Source organism: Acipenser ruthenus, chromosome 55 (genome assembly GCF_902713425.1).
Source record: "Acipenser ruthenus chromosome 55, fAciRut3.2 maternal haplotype, whole genome shotgun sequence".
NCBI classification, from domain to species: Eukaryota; Metazoa; Chordata; class Actinopteri; order Acipenseriformes; family Acipenseridae; genus Acipenser; species Acipenser ruthenus.
In genome coordinates, this window is record NC_081243.1 from 5,435,565 (window position 1) to 5,453,730 (window position 18,166).

An 18,166-nucleotide genomic window follows, 5' to 3' on the forward strand; every position below is an offset into this window, starting at 1 on the left:
TATTTTACAGAATCATATTTTCCCATCACAGACAGCACTGGTACAGGGACTTATCTTTCCATGTTCTATTGCAGCGTACACAGACACTACCCCATCTGGTCAGGAGTGCTTTAGTTGCATGGGAGACGTCTGCAAGGAGACTGTGATGAAGTGCCTTGGCGTTGAAGACCGCTGTTCAAAAGTTGTCAGTAAGTCAAACAATAGTTTCTAATACTATAATTTAATCAGAAACCTTAGACTAGCCAAACTCCTAATAATAAGTGACATAAAATTCTACAAATCAGATATTGGAAATCAATGAATCAATCACAGTTAAATTCTGGGCTATTATTGAACTACAGCCTAGGCTACTTTTCAACATATCTGGCACTGTAAATGAAATGGCAATGAAAAACTTTCATCTTTGTTTCTTTCTTTCCTTCAGTCGAAGCAGAAGGGAAGAAGTTCGTGACAAAGGGATGCGTTTCCAAAAACGCTTGTAGTTCAAAATCCATTCCTGGTGTATCCATTCCCGGTGTATCCATTCCCGGTGTATCCATTCCTGGTGTATCCATTCCTGGTGTATCCATTCCCGGTGTATCCATTCCCGGTGTATCCATTCCCAGTTTATCTGTAGTGACTTACTGCTGTGAGGGCAAACTGTGTAACGGAGCGCGTCAGGTCGGACAGAACATCCTGTTGCTGTTATTTCCTCTTCTAATTGTCAAGCTGCTATTTTAAACCAGGACTCCCTCTAGTCTATTCAATAGCTCTTCAATTGAACCCAGCAGGTAACTGATTGCTTTATTCTTGTTTAGTTTTTCAAGTTTTGTTTTTTGTATATCGCAACTTTCCTCCTAGATTGCTCCAGTAAAAAAAAAAAGAGAAAAAAGGAAAACCTGTATAAATAAATGGATAATTGTATGTAAGTCTTGTAATAATTTGAAAGACTCCCTGGATAAGGGGGTGTAAGAAATAAAATAAAAATAACAATCCTGATTATCCAGATATATGAATGTATTTGTTAATATTGTCATTTTCCTTGAACTGACTCTGGGTATATCTGTGCTTTCTGATTCAAGTCAAAGTCGGCATGTACAGTGTCACATGGTTGAAAGAATTCAATGTAAAATCGTTTTCATCAAAACGTTTTATACATTTTTTTCTACATATTGTGAATAAAGAAATGTACAAAGAAACCCTATTAACAGATCACAATGGTGTCCTGATTGCAAATCCTTCAAGATGTTTCTAACTAAATTATATCCCAAAATGTACACTTACATGTAAGGTTAATTCCATCTTCCGCAGTGGCACTCATCTACCAGTCTACTGCAGTGTTCTCCAACCCTGGCCCTGAAGAGCCCCCTGTCATATCCTATCCAATCAGCTTTAGAAGATCAAATTACAGCCTTATATGTGGGGTTCTGATTTTAGGGTTTTATATGATTTAACTCTATTTCTTCTCCCACTGAAATGAACAATATATCCACCCATTCCTCAGATCCTAACATTACACAACCCCCCCCTTTACAACAAAACAGAATGAACAGAAGAGTTCCCTTCCCTATGAACAATACTGCTTCTCTCCCTCCCTCCCTGTCTGCATTCTTCCCTCCTCATCAATAATAACACAGTTCATGTGCTGCAGGCAGGGTGTCTGTGCTCTTATCACACTATTATTATTATTATTATTATTATTATTATTATTATTATTATTATTATTATTATTATTATTTATTTCTTAGGAGACGCCCTTATCCAGGGCGACTTACAGTCGTAAACAAAAATACATTTCAAGAATCACAGTACAAGTAATAATACGATTAAGAGCAAGATGAAAAATACAATGACATACAGTCAATGCTTACAGTAGCCTCCAGAATTATTCATACCCTTGATACAATGTAACTGAAAGATGGTTTTAGCAACAAAAAATGCAAGTGTACATTCAGTATTTGTTGCATAAATGGAAACATGAAAAATTGTAAGACTATCAGTATTGAACACCGCAAAAACATATCTGTCCAAAATACTTGCATTTCATTTACAGGGTGTGAATAAAGCTGAACATCTAAAACTTAGAAAAATATGCAGTTATTTTGGACAGATATGTTTTTGCGATGTTCAATACTGATAGTCTTACAATGTTCATGTTTTCATTTATTTATGCAACAAATACTGAATGCACACTTGCATTTATTTTGCTAAAACCAATTACAAATGTATGAATAATTCTGGAGGCTACTCTATATATTTATCCCCCCCCCCCCAAAAAAAAGAAAAAAATGTAATCTCAATTGTGTGATGAATTCTGTATATAGTACTGAATTTCTTAATTCTGAGTAACAGCATGCAGCAACTACAGAATTGAAGCAGTGTTTTCCTAGTAATAATGCTTACCTGTAATTTACAATGTCTGTAATTGACTGGATTAATGGATTCATCCCCCCACTGCTCTATTGGGAAGTCCCGGGATGTGTCTATGTTGCAGTGACCAGCTAGATGGAAGTATAACACCAGCTATAAACAAATCAACTCAGGGTCTCGCGATCCTTGATGACAGACTAAAACTGGCCTTGGTTTACACAGATAAAAAACCTTTTTTTTTCCTTGGATATCATGTTATCGGTGTAACAAACACGTTACCAAAACAAAATGTAAATATGGCAATGTAGCAAACAGCACACGGGTCTGGAAGTGAAGTGGACTCACCTGATTTGGAAGAAGTACCTTTCGCAACAGGTTTGGTTTACATTTTAAAAAAGGGAACTGCTTTCACTCTAATAATGACCATGGACCTGAGCTGCGGGATCGGAGCAGGAGGAGGAGGAGGGAGAGGAAGAGGGAGTGCTGACTGACCCTTCGGCTCTCTTGAGCTGCGGGATCAGAGCAGGAGGAGGAGGAGGGAGAGGAAGAGGGAGTGCTGACTGACCCTTCAGCTCTCCTGAGCTGCGGGATCGGAGCAGGAGGAGGAGGAGGAGAAGGAGGAGGAGGGAGAGGAAGAGGGAGTGCTGACTGACCCTTCAGCTCTCCTGAGCTGCGGGATCAGAGCAGGAGGAGGAGGAGGGAGAGGAAGAGGGAGTGCTGACTGACCCTTCAGCTCTCCTGAGCTGCGGGATCGGAGCAGGAGGAGGAGGAGGAGGAGGGAGAGGAAGAGGGAGTGCTGACTGACCCTTCAGCTCTCCTGAGCTGCGGGATCAGAGCAGGAGGAGGAGGAGGGAGAGGAAGAGGGAGTGCTGACTGACCTTTCGGCTCTCCTGAGCTGCGGGTTCGGAGCAGGAGGAGGAGGAGGAGGGAGAGGAAGAGGGAGTGCTGACTGACCCTTCAGCTCTCCTGAGCTGTGGGATCGGAGCAGGAGGAGGAGGAGGAGGGAGAGGAAGAGGGAGTGCTGACTGACCCTTCGGCCTTCCTGAGCTGCGGGATCGGAGCAGGAGGAGGAGGAGGAGGGAGAGGAAGAGGGAGTGCTGACTGACCCTTCAGCTCTCCTGAGCTGCGGGATCGGAGCAGGAGGAGGAGGAGGAGGAGGGAGAGGAAGAGGGAGTGCTGACTGACCCTTCGGCTCTCCTGAGCTGCGGGATCGGAGCAGGAGGAGGAGGAGGAGGAGGGAGAGGAAGAGGGAGTGCTGACTGACCCTTCAGCTCTCCTGAGCTGCGGGATCGGAGCAGGAGGAGGAGGAGGGAGAGGAAGAGGGAATGCTGACTGACCCTTCAGCTCTCCTGAGCTGCGGGATCGGAGCAGGAGGAGGAGGAGGAGGGAGAGGAAGAGGGAGTGCTGACTGACCCTTCGGCCCTCCTGAGCTGCGGGATCGGAGCAGTAGGAGGAGGAGAAGGAGGAGGGAGAGGAAGAGAGAGTGCTGACTGACCCTTCGGCCCGCCTGAGCTGCGGGATCGGAGCAGTAGGAGGAGGAGGAGGGGGAAGGAGAGGAAGAGAGAGTGCTGACTGACCCTTCAGCTCTCCTGAGCTGCGGGATCGGAGCAGGAGGAGGAGGAGGAGGAGGAGAGAGAGGAAGAGGGAGTGCTGACTGACCCTTCAGCTCTCCTGAGCTGCGGGATCGGAGCAGGAGGAGGAGGAGGAGGAGGGAGAGGAAGAGGGAGTGCTGACTGACCCTTCAGCTCTCCTGAGCTGCGGGATCAGAGCTGGAGGAGGAGGAGGGAGAGGAAGAGGGAGTGCTGACTGACCTTTCGGCTCTCCTGAGCTGCGGGTTCGGAGCAGGAGGAGGAGGAGGAGGGAGAGGAAGAGGGAGTGCTGACTGACCCTTCAGCTCTCCTGAGCTGCGGGATCGGAGCAGGAGGAGGAGGAGGAGGGAGAGGAAGAGGGAGTGCTGACTGACCCTTCAGCTCTCCTGAGCTGCGGGATCGGAGCAGGAGGAGGAGGAGGAGGGAGAGGAAGAGGGAGTGCTGACTGACCCTTCGGCCCTCCTGAGCTGCGGGATCGGAGCAGGAGGAGGAGGAGGAGGGAGAGGAAGAGGGAGCGCTGACTGACCCTTCAGCTCTCCTGAGCTGCGGGATCGGAGCAGGAGGAGGAGGAGGAGGAGGGAGAGGAAGAGGGAGTGCTGACTGACCCTTCGGCTCTCCTGAGCTGCGGGATCGGAGCAGGAGGAGGAGGAGGAGGAGGGAGAGGAAGAGAGAGTGCTGACTGACCCTTCAGCTCTCCTGAGCTGCGGGATCGGAGCAGGAGGAGGAGGAGGGAGAGGAAGAGAGAGTGCTGACTGACCCTTCAGCTCTCCTGAGCTGCGGGATCGGAGCAGGAGGAGGAGGAGGAGGGAGAGGAAGAGGGAGTGCTGACTGACCCTTCGGCCCTCCTGAGCTGCGGGATCGGAGCAGGAGGAGGAGGAGGGAGAGGGAGAGGGAGTGCTGACTGACCCTTCGGCCCTCCTGAGCTGCGGGATCGGAGCAGTAGGAGGAGGAGGAGGGGGAAGGAGAGGAAGAGGGAGTGCTGACTGACCCTTCGGCCCTCCTGAGCTGCGGATTCGGAGCAGGAGGAGGAGGAGGAGGGAGAGGAAGAGGGAGTGCTGACTGACCCTTCGGCTCTCCTGATGAAGTGAGGAGAGAGAAGAAAAACAAAAGGACATGTTAAATCAGGAAGAAAATCGATGATTAAACAATTGAGGAAATCTAAACACTGTCCATGTGACTACAGCGAACACTTACAGATAATGGATGGATAGTTTCCTTCAGAAGAGTGGCCATAAGCTGTTCATCTTTGTATGCTCTGAGAAGTTTTCTTTTGTTTATATATTTTATTTATTTCATTGACAGCGGGTACTGTAGAGTTTTACCAGCCTCAGTATTTATCACTTGAAATTTACAATATACGTTTATTTAAGAAAAAAGAAGAGTAATCCTAACCTTTGTACTGTATGCCTATTTATTTGTATGTTATATCTACTTTCAGCAAATCTCAGTTGTCAAAAAAAAAAAAAAAATCAGTACAACTGCAGTGTACAAAAATGAATATCGATCAGAGCAGGTATGTGGCAAGGTCCAACAGTGTATACGTGCAAGACCGACGACACACGCCTGACACCCCAAGCCTGGTACCCTTATAACTCCGCCTCTACAGTGACGCAATTTCCAAGTCCTCACATTGATGCGCTGATCCCACCCACGTGAAGTCGTTTTTTTTGTGTGTGTATACAGAATCTACTATTCTCTGTATTGTAATATAATGTAATGTAATATGCCCATATTATTTATGTTTTTCAAATAATGAATACATCGGCATTCTAAATAAACCATTTAATCATCATTACATTTATAAAGGCAGTATTAATTAATGCGCTTACGTTTCCATATAATATATACAAAAGCAGTAATCGTTAACTATTTGCGGTATGTAATGTATGTAAAAAAAAAAAAAAAAAGACAATGTGCAAGCATTGTTGGGAATGGTCTTGATGTCAGCGTATTTTAAAAATATTGCTTGATACTCTCTGATTAATATACTGCCCTCCACTTCTTTGGAAACTGTTCAATTATCCGTTTGTTTCTATTGCAACAATACTGTTAAAACGGAACCCTATAAAATGTACCACTGGATTTTGGAACAAGGTACGATGGTATCTGTGAAAGTACAATTGTATTGTATAATATATGTATCCTACACCATCAATGTACAATTCCCTGTTACAATAATGCAGTACAACCATAATAATAATAGTATAGCTACACTAGGACCGTGGTACATTTTTCTATTGGTATAGCTTCACACAATCTACATTTACTTACTCGTATTAAAGTAAGAATTTAAAATTGACATGCTTACATGTCTGTATAGGTTAGCCTAGGTATACGCAATAAAATCTAGGAAGCTGAAGTTCAGGTCGTCACTCATATTATTTGCATCCCAGTTTTTGTTCTGTCCTTTAAGCTCATATGCCAATTGATTTATCAAAGTTGAATGATTATCCCTTTGTTTAAATCCCTTTGGTAATATCATGTTGACCTGCTTTTTGTCTGAGTATCCCACAAGGATCATCCCTTCTTCAAGTGCAGGTAACCTGGCCCAGATATGCCAATGGAGTTTGTATGTCATAACTAAATCTCCCCGTGCCATGTATTTACATATCCTAAATGAAATACAGACTGAAATTAGAATTTCAATGTAGATGTAAAATAAAAATACAGGCCTGCATAAACCATTGTGCAATCAGTTTTTTATATATTATTATTATTATTTGTTTATTTAGCAGACACCTTTATCCAAAGCGACTTACAGAGACTAGGGTGTGTGAACTATGCATCAGCTGCAGAGTCGCTTACAATTACGTCTCACCCGAAAGACGGAGCACAAGGAGCTTAAGTGACTTGCTCAGGGTCACACAATGAGTCAGTGGCTGAGGTGGGATTTGAACTGGGGACCTCCTGGTTACAAGCCCTTTTCATTAACCACTGGACCACACAGCCTCCTAAAATACTTATCATATATTATTCTTTTCTTAGCAGACGCCCTTATCCAGGGCGACTTACAATTGTTACAAGATATCACATTATTTTTTACATACAATTACATTATTTTTTACATAATTACCCATTTATACAACTGTTTTTTTTTACTGGAACAATCTAGGTAAAGTACCATGCTCAAGGGTACAGCAGCAGTGTCCCCCATCTGGGATTGAACCCACGACCCTGCGGTCAAAAGTCCAGAGCCCTAACCTATATATATATATATTTTTCTACAACTGTTAATTTGCAGCATGCACAAAGTGAATTAGTTATAGGGTATATTCACCCCTGGACACGTTCACATAGATATACCAGCATGTGGATTAGTGTTTAGGGCTTTGGACTCTTTACCGGAGGGTTGAGGGTTCAAACCCAGGTGGGGCACTGCTGCTGTACCCTTGAGCAAGCAGGTACTTCACAGATTGCTCCAGTAAAATGCCCAGCTCTATAAATGGGCACAAATACAAGTCACTTTGAATAAAAGCATCAGCTAAAAAATGATCTATAGCAATTTATGTCCATATGTGAAACACACACACACCAAATACAGCGGTTTCTCATGTAGACACATAGAGGTGGTGATTAAATAGGTCTCTTTTAGCAAGGTGCAGTTGTATTGAAGTGAAAGTGGTTGCCTATAGGTACATTTGGTGGCTAAAAGTAGAATTGAAGACAAACTAACCCTAACCCCAAACCCTAAATAACAAACTGTGATGCAAATAAAAATCCAACTGCAGCCTCGTATTCTAGATTATAATCATTGAACACATCTGTGATGTTTGTTGGTATAGAAATGAATTGGTAGAAAGGGAGTGGATTTTATCTGTTCCTATTAAAATTGGAAGATTTTTTTGATTACATACACAACATACACATAGGGTAGCAGTGTAGAGGTTCGGGCTCTGGACTCTTAACTGGAGGGTCGTGGGTTCAATCCCAGGTGGGGGACACTGCTGCTGTACCCTTGAGCAAGGTACTTTACCTAGATTGCTCCAGTAAAACCCCAACTGTATAAATTGGTAATTGTATGTAAAAAATAATGTGATATCTTGGAACAATTGTAAGTCACCCTGGCTAAGGGCGTCTGCTAATAAATAAATAATAATAATGATGTGTAGCTAATGTGAAATTTAGAAAACACTGATGTATATTGGTACAGTGAGGTATATTCAATGGCCTCTATACTCAAAGCATTTTTTGCACATTTTGTATTAGGATCATTTTTTTTTGGACACTTTTAGAAAAAGTGTCAATAAGAGCAGAGTTGTGTAAAATGCTTTGAGTAGAGAGACCAATGTTTCTGTAATTGATGCATTCTCAGGGTGTTTTACATATATATTATGTTAACCTTTAGGTGTAATTCAGTGGACGCTGTAGAGAGCGCTGCCTTGCCGAGCTTCCAATTTGTATGTTTGTATTTGGCTTCTCTAAATAACTGGCAGCACTCAGTGGGGTCGGGATTAGCCATGCAAATTACTTCCAGGTGGGGGGAGGCAGTTCAGTTTCTCAAGTTCCAGTCTCTCTGCCAATAGCTTGCGCTGCTCTGTTTTGTCAGGTAAAATAGGGCATGACAATAGCGATCCCGTTAGGTAGCTTGCATGTCAATCTCTCCTTCTTTTCTATTTATACACCCAACACTGGTTCCGCCCTTCGTCTGTGCTTGTTTTTGTCCTCCTCCTCCCTCCTCCTCCACTTCCTCTTATTTCTAATACCGCTCCGTCCGCACAGGGATCCCTATTGGAGGGGAAGTGATTTTCACTCCCCCTCCTGCTCATGTCACTGTCGTCCCCGGTGGTTCCTCGCCGGCTAGAGGGGACCCCCGGCCACAACTATTCTGTCGCAGCTCATGCGCTAGCCTCACCAAGGCCACAACCTTGCTATCCCACCTACCTCGTTTCTTTTCAGGTCCGAGCACCTTTCTGTCCCTTCTGGCTGGCCGAGTCCCCACCTGCCGAGCCAGGCCCCGCCCAGGGGGGGTGGGGGGGGTGGGGGGGTTCTCTATTTTCGTCTCTCCAACGCGGACCCAAGACTCTTTTATCCTAACTCTCCATGCCGCCCAGTTGCCAGCCACTCTGGATCTATCCCTTTGTCTTTTATGTCTCTCATCGAGTGTCTTTTATGTTTGTCTTCTCATTCTCCTTGTTCGTCCAGCAACTAAGAGACGCTGTCTGGTTCCGACCTGGACTGAGAGCTGTGTCCTTATTTGTTCTGTCTCTCATTCTCTAGCCGGCCAGCAGCCAGTTGCTGCCTGACCCGGTGAGACGTGAGAGTTCAGAGCGTTATATGTCGTTGTCTTGTCCAGCTCTTCTCATCTCAAGCTTCCAGCTTTATGTCTCGAATTCTGTGTTACACAAGCACCCCCATTCCTCAAATTAAATCCCCCTTATTCTGGGCTAATCAAGCCCTTGTAAGCGACCAGTTATATATATATATATATATATATATATATATATATATATATATATATATATATATATATATATATATTACATTACAATGCAAAATGTAAGTTTTAAGTTTTGTTTTCTGGGGACACAAGCCTGGTGTAACCTGAGCTGTTCCAGTCAGATCAAGACAGTACAAACTAGTTTATGCAGGCAATGCTGAGTGCTTGGCTAGATGAAAAACTGGTCCTGCAGCTTTTGGATTCTCCATTTCAGGCTGCAGAGTTGTCACAACTATCTTTTCAAACACACTTCTTAAAGTCTGAGCCTTGTTTACTTCTGATCATTTATAGTAGGGAAGTCAAGAGAAAATATAGATTTTTAGATATAGAAGTTTTATTACCAGATATGTTTAAATTCGATGAAAACTCTTGTAAGAGTCATTTTTTTTTGCTTAATTTCAATCTATATTTTCACTTGACTCATCTACTGTCAACACAGATATACACATAAAATTATAGTATAATGTCACCTCAATGATAAAAGGCCACTGTCCGCTGTAAGTCCAGAGTAATTTATGGAGGATATATATATAATAACCACAGATGACAAATGAATACACATTTAATATATGAAAAGTGTATATATTTTTATGCAACTTAAACGATGTAACCAAATGAGTATTAATTATAAAAATGAAAGTTAAATCATTGGTGTAACTTCGGATGTACCGCATGCTAACCTGAAGCTTTGTTAGTTTTACGTGGAAAACAATATATCTGCCTAATTGGCATTTTTTACCGTTCTGTAACAGAGATCTTTGTTATAACTAGCTGTAGTCGTAAGTAACCAGTGTTTACACTCTGGAGCAATGTCATCGTTATTTAATAAACATTAATTATAACTTTTATTATTAAGTATTTGAAAATAAATCACATTAAAAAAATATGTGATTTAAGTAATTTCAGCGGACACTAACAAATGTTTCTAATGTATAGATATGTTAAAGTTACATATATATATATATATATATATATATATATATATATATATATATATATATATAATTACTCATGGATAATTAAATACAAAGGCGAATTTAACAAGTTAAACATACCTTGTGTGTCCTCTTCTGTCAAAATTTAAATGCAACTGTGGTTGCAACAACCGTGCATATGTTTCTCCTTCTCAAATGTGACTTCTTTCTTTTTGCGTCACTGTAGAGGCGGAGTTAAAGGGTGTCAGGCTTGGGGTGTGAGGCGTGTGTCGTCCGTCTTGCAAGTATACCCTTCTCGTAGCGGCTGCTCCAGCGCAGCACCTCTCAGAATCTGCGTGATCTGTGCCGCTGCTAAATCCTGTGGTTGCGTGACCTTGTGATGCGAACGGCAGACGGCGAACTAGAAATAGAACGTTGACAAACGAGTTCATGATGCCTATCGCTTTGGAAGAGATGCCAGTGTTGGAGTGAACCTGCATACAGTTCACTTAGCACGCTAAGAGAAAGACCGTCACCGCTATGGATGTGGTGTATGCTCTGAAGTGCCAGGGTCGCACTCTCTACGGATTCGGAGGGTAGAGATTTGGACACAAACACGAACACAAAGTTTATTTTAAGAGCAGCCCACTGTTTCATTTAAGGAGCTTTGAATTATAAAACAAACTACATTTAAGACAAGTAAAATATTTTAAAAAAATTAAATGATTTTTATTTTTTTTAATTAGCCCGTTGTTTTAATACTTTAGACCTATTTCACGCTATGCTACTTGAGAATTTTTAGTTTAAACTACATTGTTGGATTTCTAGACACAATTAAGTGAATAAATCTATTGAATGGAATTGTATTTACAAAGTAACCCTAACAGAATGATAAAATACAAGCTCAGTTTAACCAAAACTTTTTTTTTTTTTGTTGATCATCTTAACAATTTGTTTTTCTAAACAAGTAAAATAAATATTATCACCATTCAAGCTGCTAGAATCAATCAGTATCATTAATAGAAGCAAGACATCAAAACGTGTTTAAAGAGCACAAAAAAGTGACTTGGGTTTCACAATATATTTGTATTTGTTGTCTATTAATGACGTATAGGGAGTGGATTTCATTATTGCTGTATATTGAATTCTTCATGTATTTAATAAATGAAAAACAGAAGACCTAAACTAACCGTTGTAAAAAAAGGCGCTGAATTTGAAAAAGAAAAATAAATCACTCAGCTCACCACCCCTTCCATTGCTTTTCCTTTACACAACCAATCACATTGAACCACTCCGTCACCTGGGAGTGTTGCTTGGTTCGTAGTTGAACATTCTCAATTTAAGGATTGTTGAGTAAGAATTTGCATACATGCTGTATAAATACTGGGGCTCATGGGCTGGTGATTCATTGATTTTTGAACTGCATCAGAGAAAGAAAATGCCAGAACCGATAGCTGCACCCGCGCAGAAGAAAGGCTCCAAGAAGGCTGTTGCCAAGACCCAGCCTAAGGGAGGAAAGAAGCGCAGAAAGACCAGGAAGGAGAGCTACGCGATCTACGTGTACAAAGTGCTGAAGCAGGTCCACCCCGACACCGGCATCTCTTCCAAAGCGATGGGCATCATGAACTTGTTTATCAACGACATTTTCGAGCGCATCGCCAGCGAGTCGTGCCGCCTGGCTCACTACAACAAGCGCTCCACCAACACTTCCCGGGAGATCCAGACAGCCGTGCGCCTCCTGCTGCCCGGAGAGCTTGCCAAGCACGCCGTGTCTGAGGGCACCAAGGCCGTCACCAAGTACACCAGCTCCAAAGTAAACCGAGACCGTCCCCACTCCATCCTTACAACAACACAGTTGTTACAGTTGTACCTTGTATATTAAACAGAATAGTTTGTTTAATTTGAAAGAAAATGTGTGTTTTTGGAGAAATGACATTCCAAATATATACGCTAGAATATTTGCAGACATTTCTTTGTAGTAATGTTTCTTACACAGAATACGTAGTTATTAGTTAGGTAACTACTTTCATTTTCTTTTCTTTTTTTCCCATTGTAAACAGTGTTTAAACCACATATTTTAATCTTAGCCTTTAGGCGTAATTCGGGGGATGCCGTAGAGGGTTTTTTGGAGTCTCTCAGACTGCGTGCTTACCTGGTAACCCGCTCCAAAGCAAGATCCTTGTAGCGGGAGAAGTGGCCTTTCTGAAGAGTAGAAATGAGCAAATGGAGAATGTCCCTTGGGCAGCAGTGTGTAGTAGTGGTTAGGGCTCTGGACTCTTGACCAGATGGTTGTAGGTTCAATCCCAGGTGGGGGACACTGCTGCTGTACCCTTGAGCAAGGTACTTTACCTAGATTGCTCCAGTAAAAACCCAATTGTATAAATGGGTAATTGTATGTAAAAATAATGTGATATCTTGTAACAATTGTAAGTCACCCTGGATAAGGGCGTCTGCTAAGAAATAAATAAATAAATAAATAAATAATAATAATAATAATATAGACAGGCGGGAAGGTTAGGCAGAGGGAAAGCTCTTAAGAATCCCACGGAGGGTCAGGCAAACTGCTGGTATGGAGAGAATGGGGGAGATAGAGAGAATCCCTAGCATGGACGATGATAGCCAGGATCCGCTTTTGATTGAAGGAATAGGATGAATCTGATTCTGATTCAACACAGAATGTTGAAAACACAGACCAAGCTGTGGAATATGAAGCTCTCGAAGAAGGGGCGAGGGCTGCAGACATGAAATGCTGAGCAGATTGAAGGAGGTTCCTGAGACTAAGATTCAGTCACATAGCAGCTGGTGAAGCTGGGGAGTCTGGAGGGGGGTTGGGGAAGCAGACAGGACCAACTGACGGAACTTGGATACCGAAAGTAGAGGCAGAAGAGGAGCTGGAACTGAGGGCTGAGGTAGCAGCTGAAACTGAACGAATATATGTAATCGACTGCTGGGGAAGCTCAGCACCCTTTGCAAAGGTGCAAGTGATTAGGTTTTAAATGGAAAATAGATACTAATTAACAGGAAATTAGAAGCCCCCAGCTCCACGCCCCCTGAACCACGCAAGCTAACATTTATTACTCACAAGATAACACAGATCACAGACAAAACCAAGTGAACTCACAAATAGTGTGCTTTCCTCCCTCATGTGACTTGAATTACCTTCGTTAAAAATCACAATAAATGGTTCACAGCCAAGACGGTATCATGGCTCCAGTGTCTCTCTTCAGTACAGCATCGGTCCTGCAGTACACTCCAGATTCCCAGTGGCATCGACCAATCTGTGTTTCCTTAATGTGACAACCTTGTGGTGAGGCTTGATGTATGTCTCACAGACGGTGCCAGGCATGTCAAACACGATTTCACAGCTTTGAATTTCCTCCCGATGCACAAATCACATCTTCAGCTCCCGTTTCTACTGTACAGCAATCCTTCTGTTTCCGGAAGTTCTCTGCGATTCCAGTCAAGACCCTGTTCATGTTTCTGTAATACCTTTTCTTACACAGCAGTGTGGCAGGATGGCTTGCAGTGGTGAGGTGTGGTGACGTCATGGACCAGGAAGTAACTGAACCAAAACAGTGGATGGGCGGGTGAAACTGAACGCTACTGCGGTCAGCGTATTTATTAATAAACAAAACAACGAAACAGAAACCAAAGGGCACGTTGGCCAAACAAATAAACAGAAACAAGTATATCTACATATAGCAATTGTTTGTTATATTCTCCTCGGTCTCTCTCTCTGCTCCCCGTACTCTCCTCTCTACACTCTCTCCTCACAGCACGGACAGCTGCAGGTTCTTATATTCTGGCCGAGGGGTTAACTAGCTGTTAATTATCTTATTACCCCTCGGCCACAGTCTGCACAAGTTTAGTAAGGATGCGTGACTGTCAGCTAGATAAATAATCAGTAGCTGATCAGCCACGCATCCTCACAAGGTTTTTAAAAATACAAAAACAATAACAAAAGACGCGGCGCTTTTATCCGCGCCACAAACAATAACACAAAAACAGTGCACAAATATATAGGGGCGGGACACTCCGCCACAAGCAGGCATTCAATAGTATCACTCTGATCCCAGTATTGTCCAAAACACTTTGAGCAGAAGCTGTGCCCACAGGGAGTGGACAAGGGGTCGCTGAAAATATCCAGACAAATTGGACAGATGATCTGGTCTTCTGAGACCTGACCAGTGGATGCAGCTGCTGCTGCCATTTCAGAGGAGGAAATAAAACAAATAAACAGACAGAAGTGAACATTGATATAATCAGAGTGGAATGTTGTATAATCAGAATATACAAATGAGATTGTTTTGCCTTAGCAACTGCATTTGCATGTTTTCTAGTTTGCACAGTTCTGGCCAAACAAACTGCTTTCTTTCTAACTGAAAACTAGGATGTATTATTGTTTGTCCATGAGCTGATTATATTTTGGGCAATTCGACCTATAAACAAACAAATGGCAAACATATTTTAATTTTGCTTCTGCAGTGTCATCTTTGTATTGCTTGTAACTCATAAACTATAACAGCTTTTTTTCTCTCCCACTGTGTTAGGCAGAGGGTTTAGGGTTATCAAAAAATTTGATATCGCGATAATATTGAATGATACACGATACTTCATTTTTGTATTATTGTAGTTAATTTCTTCTGTTTACAAAGACACTATCGGCAGCATCTGGAGTGGCAATTAGATCAAATAGATTTTAATGTCACTACAATATCGTGGTTAAATTTGTTCCATTGTGTAAATAACAAAGTCTGGTACATGATTTCAATAAAATGAACAAAAACAGTCTAACTGATCAACGTTAGATCAGATTTTAAATTCATACTTAGACATATTTTTATAATTTTACTTGCTTTGCCTTAACTACCTGTGGAAGGGTGGGGTTATTGACTGACACGAGAGACAGAAGATGGTATTTGAGAACACCACACAGGTGCCCAGTTTTATTTATTTCTTTTCTTTTTTTGTTTTTAATTTTTATTTTAGCCCAGAGAGGGCGCTGTTGTCTGTGGCCCGGATACCGGCAATGGTAATCAGGACCACAGGGTTACCAACACAGGTATAAACAGACACACTCACAGGTGCTTAAAAGAATAATGAAAACAAAAGGCGAAAAAAAGGAAAATAAAACACAGTAATAAAACTACGAAATAATGATGCTGCACTCGGCAGTGTTACCCCGACCGTCGTTATCCGCATGGCCCGGGTCTCCGTCCTATGCTCAACCGTTCCCTCAACCTGCTTGTACTGTTTGGGGTTCTGCCCAAGTTTTTCCCCGCTACGAAAAATTCCTTTTCTTTTTCTTTTTAATTAATTTGTTGTGGTGATCGTTCTTCTCCGGCCATGCTTGGTCCGGCAGCAGGGGCTGGCTGAGGGAACAACAGACTGTTATCTTATAGGGTCAGCAACCCCCAAAGGCCTGCCTCTCAGCCACTCAGAGAGAGGGAAAGCCAACACACCCTCTTCCCCACCTCTCCGTGTCACTGCCATGACTGACAGGCGGATCTACGAGGCTGCTGCCCCCTTCCTGCAGTACCACGTATGCGCCAGACAGTCAGCACAGATCTCCCGTCACACTACCATAGACTAAAATTTATTTTAGATTAAGAAGGATTTGTTCAAGCATTTGTTAGTATTGCAGAGTTTAATTCATGTGATTTTATGTTCAAAGTATGTATCTTATCTCAGTTTATATATATATATATATATATATATATATATATATATATATATATATATATACCAGTTTAATTGTTTAAGAATGTATTAAACAGTATAGAAATATATAACCTGTGCAAGATTAGCCATCTAGTTGGCAGTGCCAACTGTCGGCAAAGGAGCCATGTTGTTACCAAACAGGTGTGGGCGTGGACTCTCCGCAATGTAAATCTATGAAGAAATCTGTGGTACGGAAGTGCTTTATTTGTTGTAATAAATTATTAAAATCGCATAGAAAAATTGTGCTTGAGTTAATTTTATGAATTAACAACATTACTGACGACGAATATCAATTCATCATTTATTAAGCGATAGTGCCCGTCGATGATGGCTCTATCGTGTAATAATTGACCGCGACGGGAGTTATGCGTCCCGAGCCGAAGGATAATAATGGACCGCAAAGGGTTAATTGGCTCTTGATGAAACTGTATCTTGTTATTGCATTTATTTGTAACTACTCTTACTTGTACTCACTGTTTATTGTACTTGGTGTGATGATCCCCTGCTACTCTATTTGGGCATTGTACATTTAAAACAATATTATTTTTTAAATCTAGCGAGACTCTGCGAGTTCAGGAGATATAAGTGATTGTGTCACATCCTTTGGGGGGAGAGTAGTGGAGTCAGCATGGTGAGTCTTATACTGTATGTGTGTATGTATGTAGGACACCATATAAAGTCATGTATGACTTGATAATATCACAGGGATTCCCAAGCACTGCATGTAACCCTGCCGCTGGACCTCCACCCCAGGTAACGAGTCCTGCTCCAGGGCAGAATTCATCACATTGTTTTTACTTTTTGGACTTAAATGTTACTGGATTTACTATATTTTATAATTGCTGTAAACTGTATTGTGATTTATTGTAATTATAAGTCGCCCTGATCAGGGAGTCTTCAAAGAATATAATAATAATATTTGTTTTTACACTTGGGGGGCAATTCCATTTTTGCTGTTTTAACCCTTGTGCATGTGTTTAATATTATACAGGCCCCAGGTTTGTGGCAAAAACAAATGGCCGTAGGGACAGGGTAAATTTAATTTACTTGTGAGCAACACACACGGGAATAAACTCCCATTTTCAGAGCCCGGCAGGGTAGGGCTCAGCCCCGGAAGCCCCTTTGCTTTCACTATCACTGGTAGTATCAGAAGCCATGTTGCTTTGTTGCACTGATGATGTCCGCCTACTTTGTGCATTTCCAGAAATATTGAGCACTGAATATTGAATATTGAGATACAGTACTTAAAGTCCATATTTCACATAGAAAATACGTTTTTTGCTATGGGCTCCTAGTTAGTGTGCTTTCATAATGTGCAACAACTTTTATCATTTTGATCAATGTTAGCCTATGGTCTGGAAGCCTAATAAAAACAATTGTCAGTACAACAACATTTAGCTAATAATAATAATAATAAGAAAAAATATTCAGAACTTATTACTATTAATACTACAGTATTATTATCCAGTCTGTATACCATATCTATAATATATGTTATTGATTAACATCAAAAGTAAGTTGCTATGTACGTTTATCTGTGTATTAATCCAACTTCCACTGCTGTTAAGCCAGCTTTGTAAGGGACATTCCATGCTAGCTCACTACCCTCTGGTGGATGGGAGGGTGAATTATAGAGTAAGATCCCTTTGCCTCATCACAGAATCCCAAATCAGCATTTTGTTTTCTTTTTAACGTAACAATAGCTCTAAGCATTCGATATATTTACAGAGAATAAGGCATTTTTTCCAAGAAATACATGGTTTGAACTAAGACTTGTTTTATATCATTCTCTTGGATTTTGTTTACACACACAATTTATATACTGCTGGCATACACACAGCCATGATATTAACTGGCTTGCTTGGGGCACTGCTTAACCTACCTGTATACTTGGTCTTATGAACTAAGAAACTAGGATTTTTAAAAGTCCTTAACAAAACTCCCCAGAAGCTCCTAATGGCTGGAGTTTCATCTTGTTATCCCTTTTTAAAAAAATCCTGTGCAGAACTGGATTATAACAGCAATCAGTTTTTATCTAAAAGTGACATTCTCAAACTCCAGCCCCATCCCCCACTCTCTCCTCTCCACCCCTCTCACACTGTGTCTGCTCAGCCTGCTTTTCTAAACCTGCCCTCAGTCTAAAACCCCGCCTCCAA

General features: G+C 41.8%; 1 protein-coding gene across 1 annotated transcript; it reads left to right on the top strand.

Moving 5' to 3' along the window:
* The first annotated feature begins 11,725 nt into the window (after window positions 1-11,725).
* LOC117401754 (histone H2B 3-like) lies at window positions 11,726-12,171 on the top strand. The gene has a single exon (XM_034002578.3). It carries the CDS (start codon window positions 11,728-11,730, stop codon window positions 12,169-12,171), a length of 444 nt encoding a protein of 147 aa, XP_033858469.2. The 5' UTR covers window positions 11,726-11,727.
* Window positions 12,172-18,166: the final 5,995 nt, after the last annotated feature.

Bases quoted from the DNA above. Each gene is read 5' to 3' on its own strand.
- LOC117401754 (XM_034002578.3), top strand. From the start codon at position 11,728: ATGCCAGAACCGATAGCTGCACCCGCGCAGAAGAAAGGCTCCAAGAAG.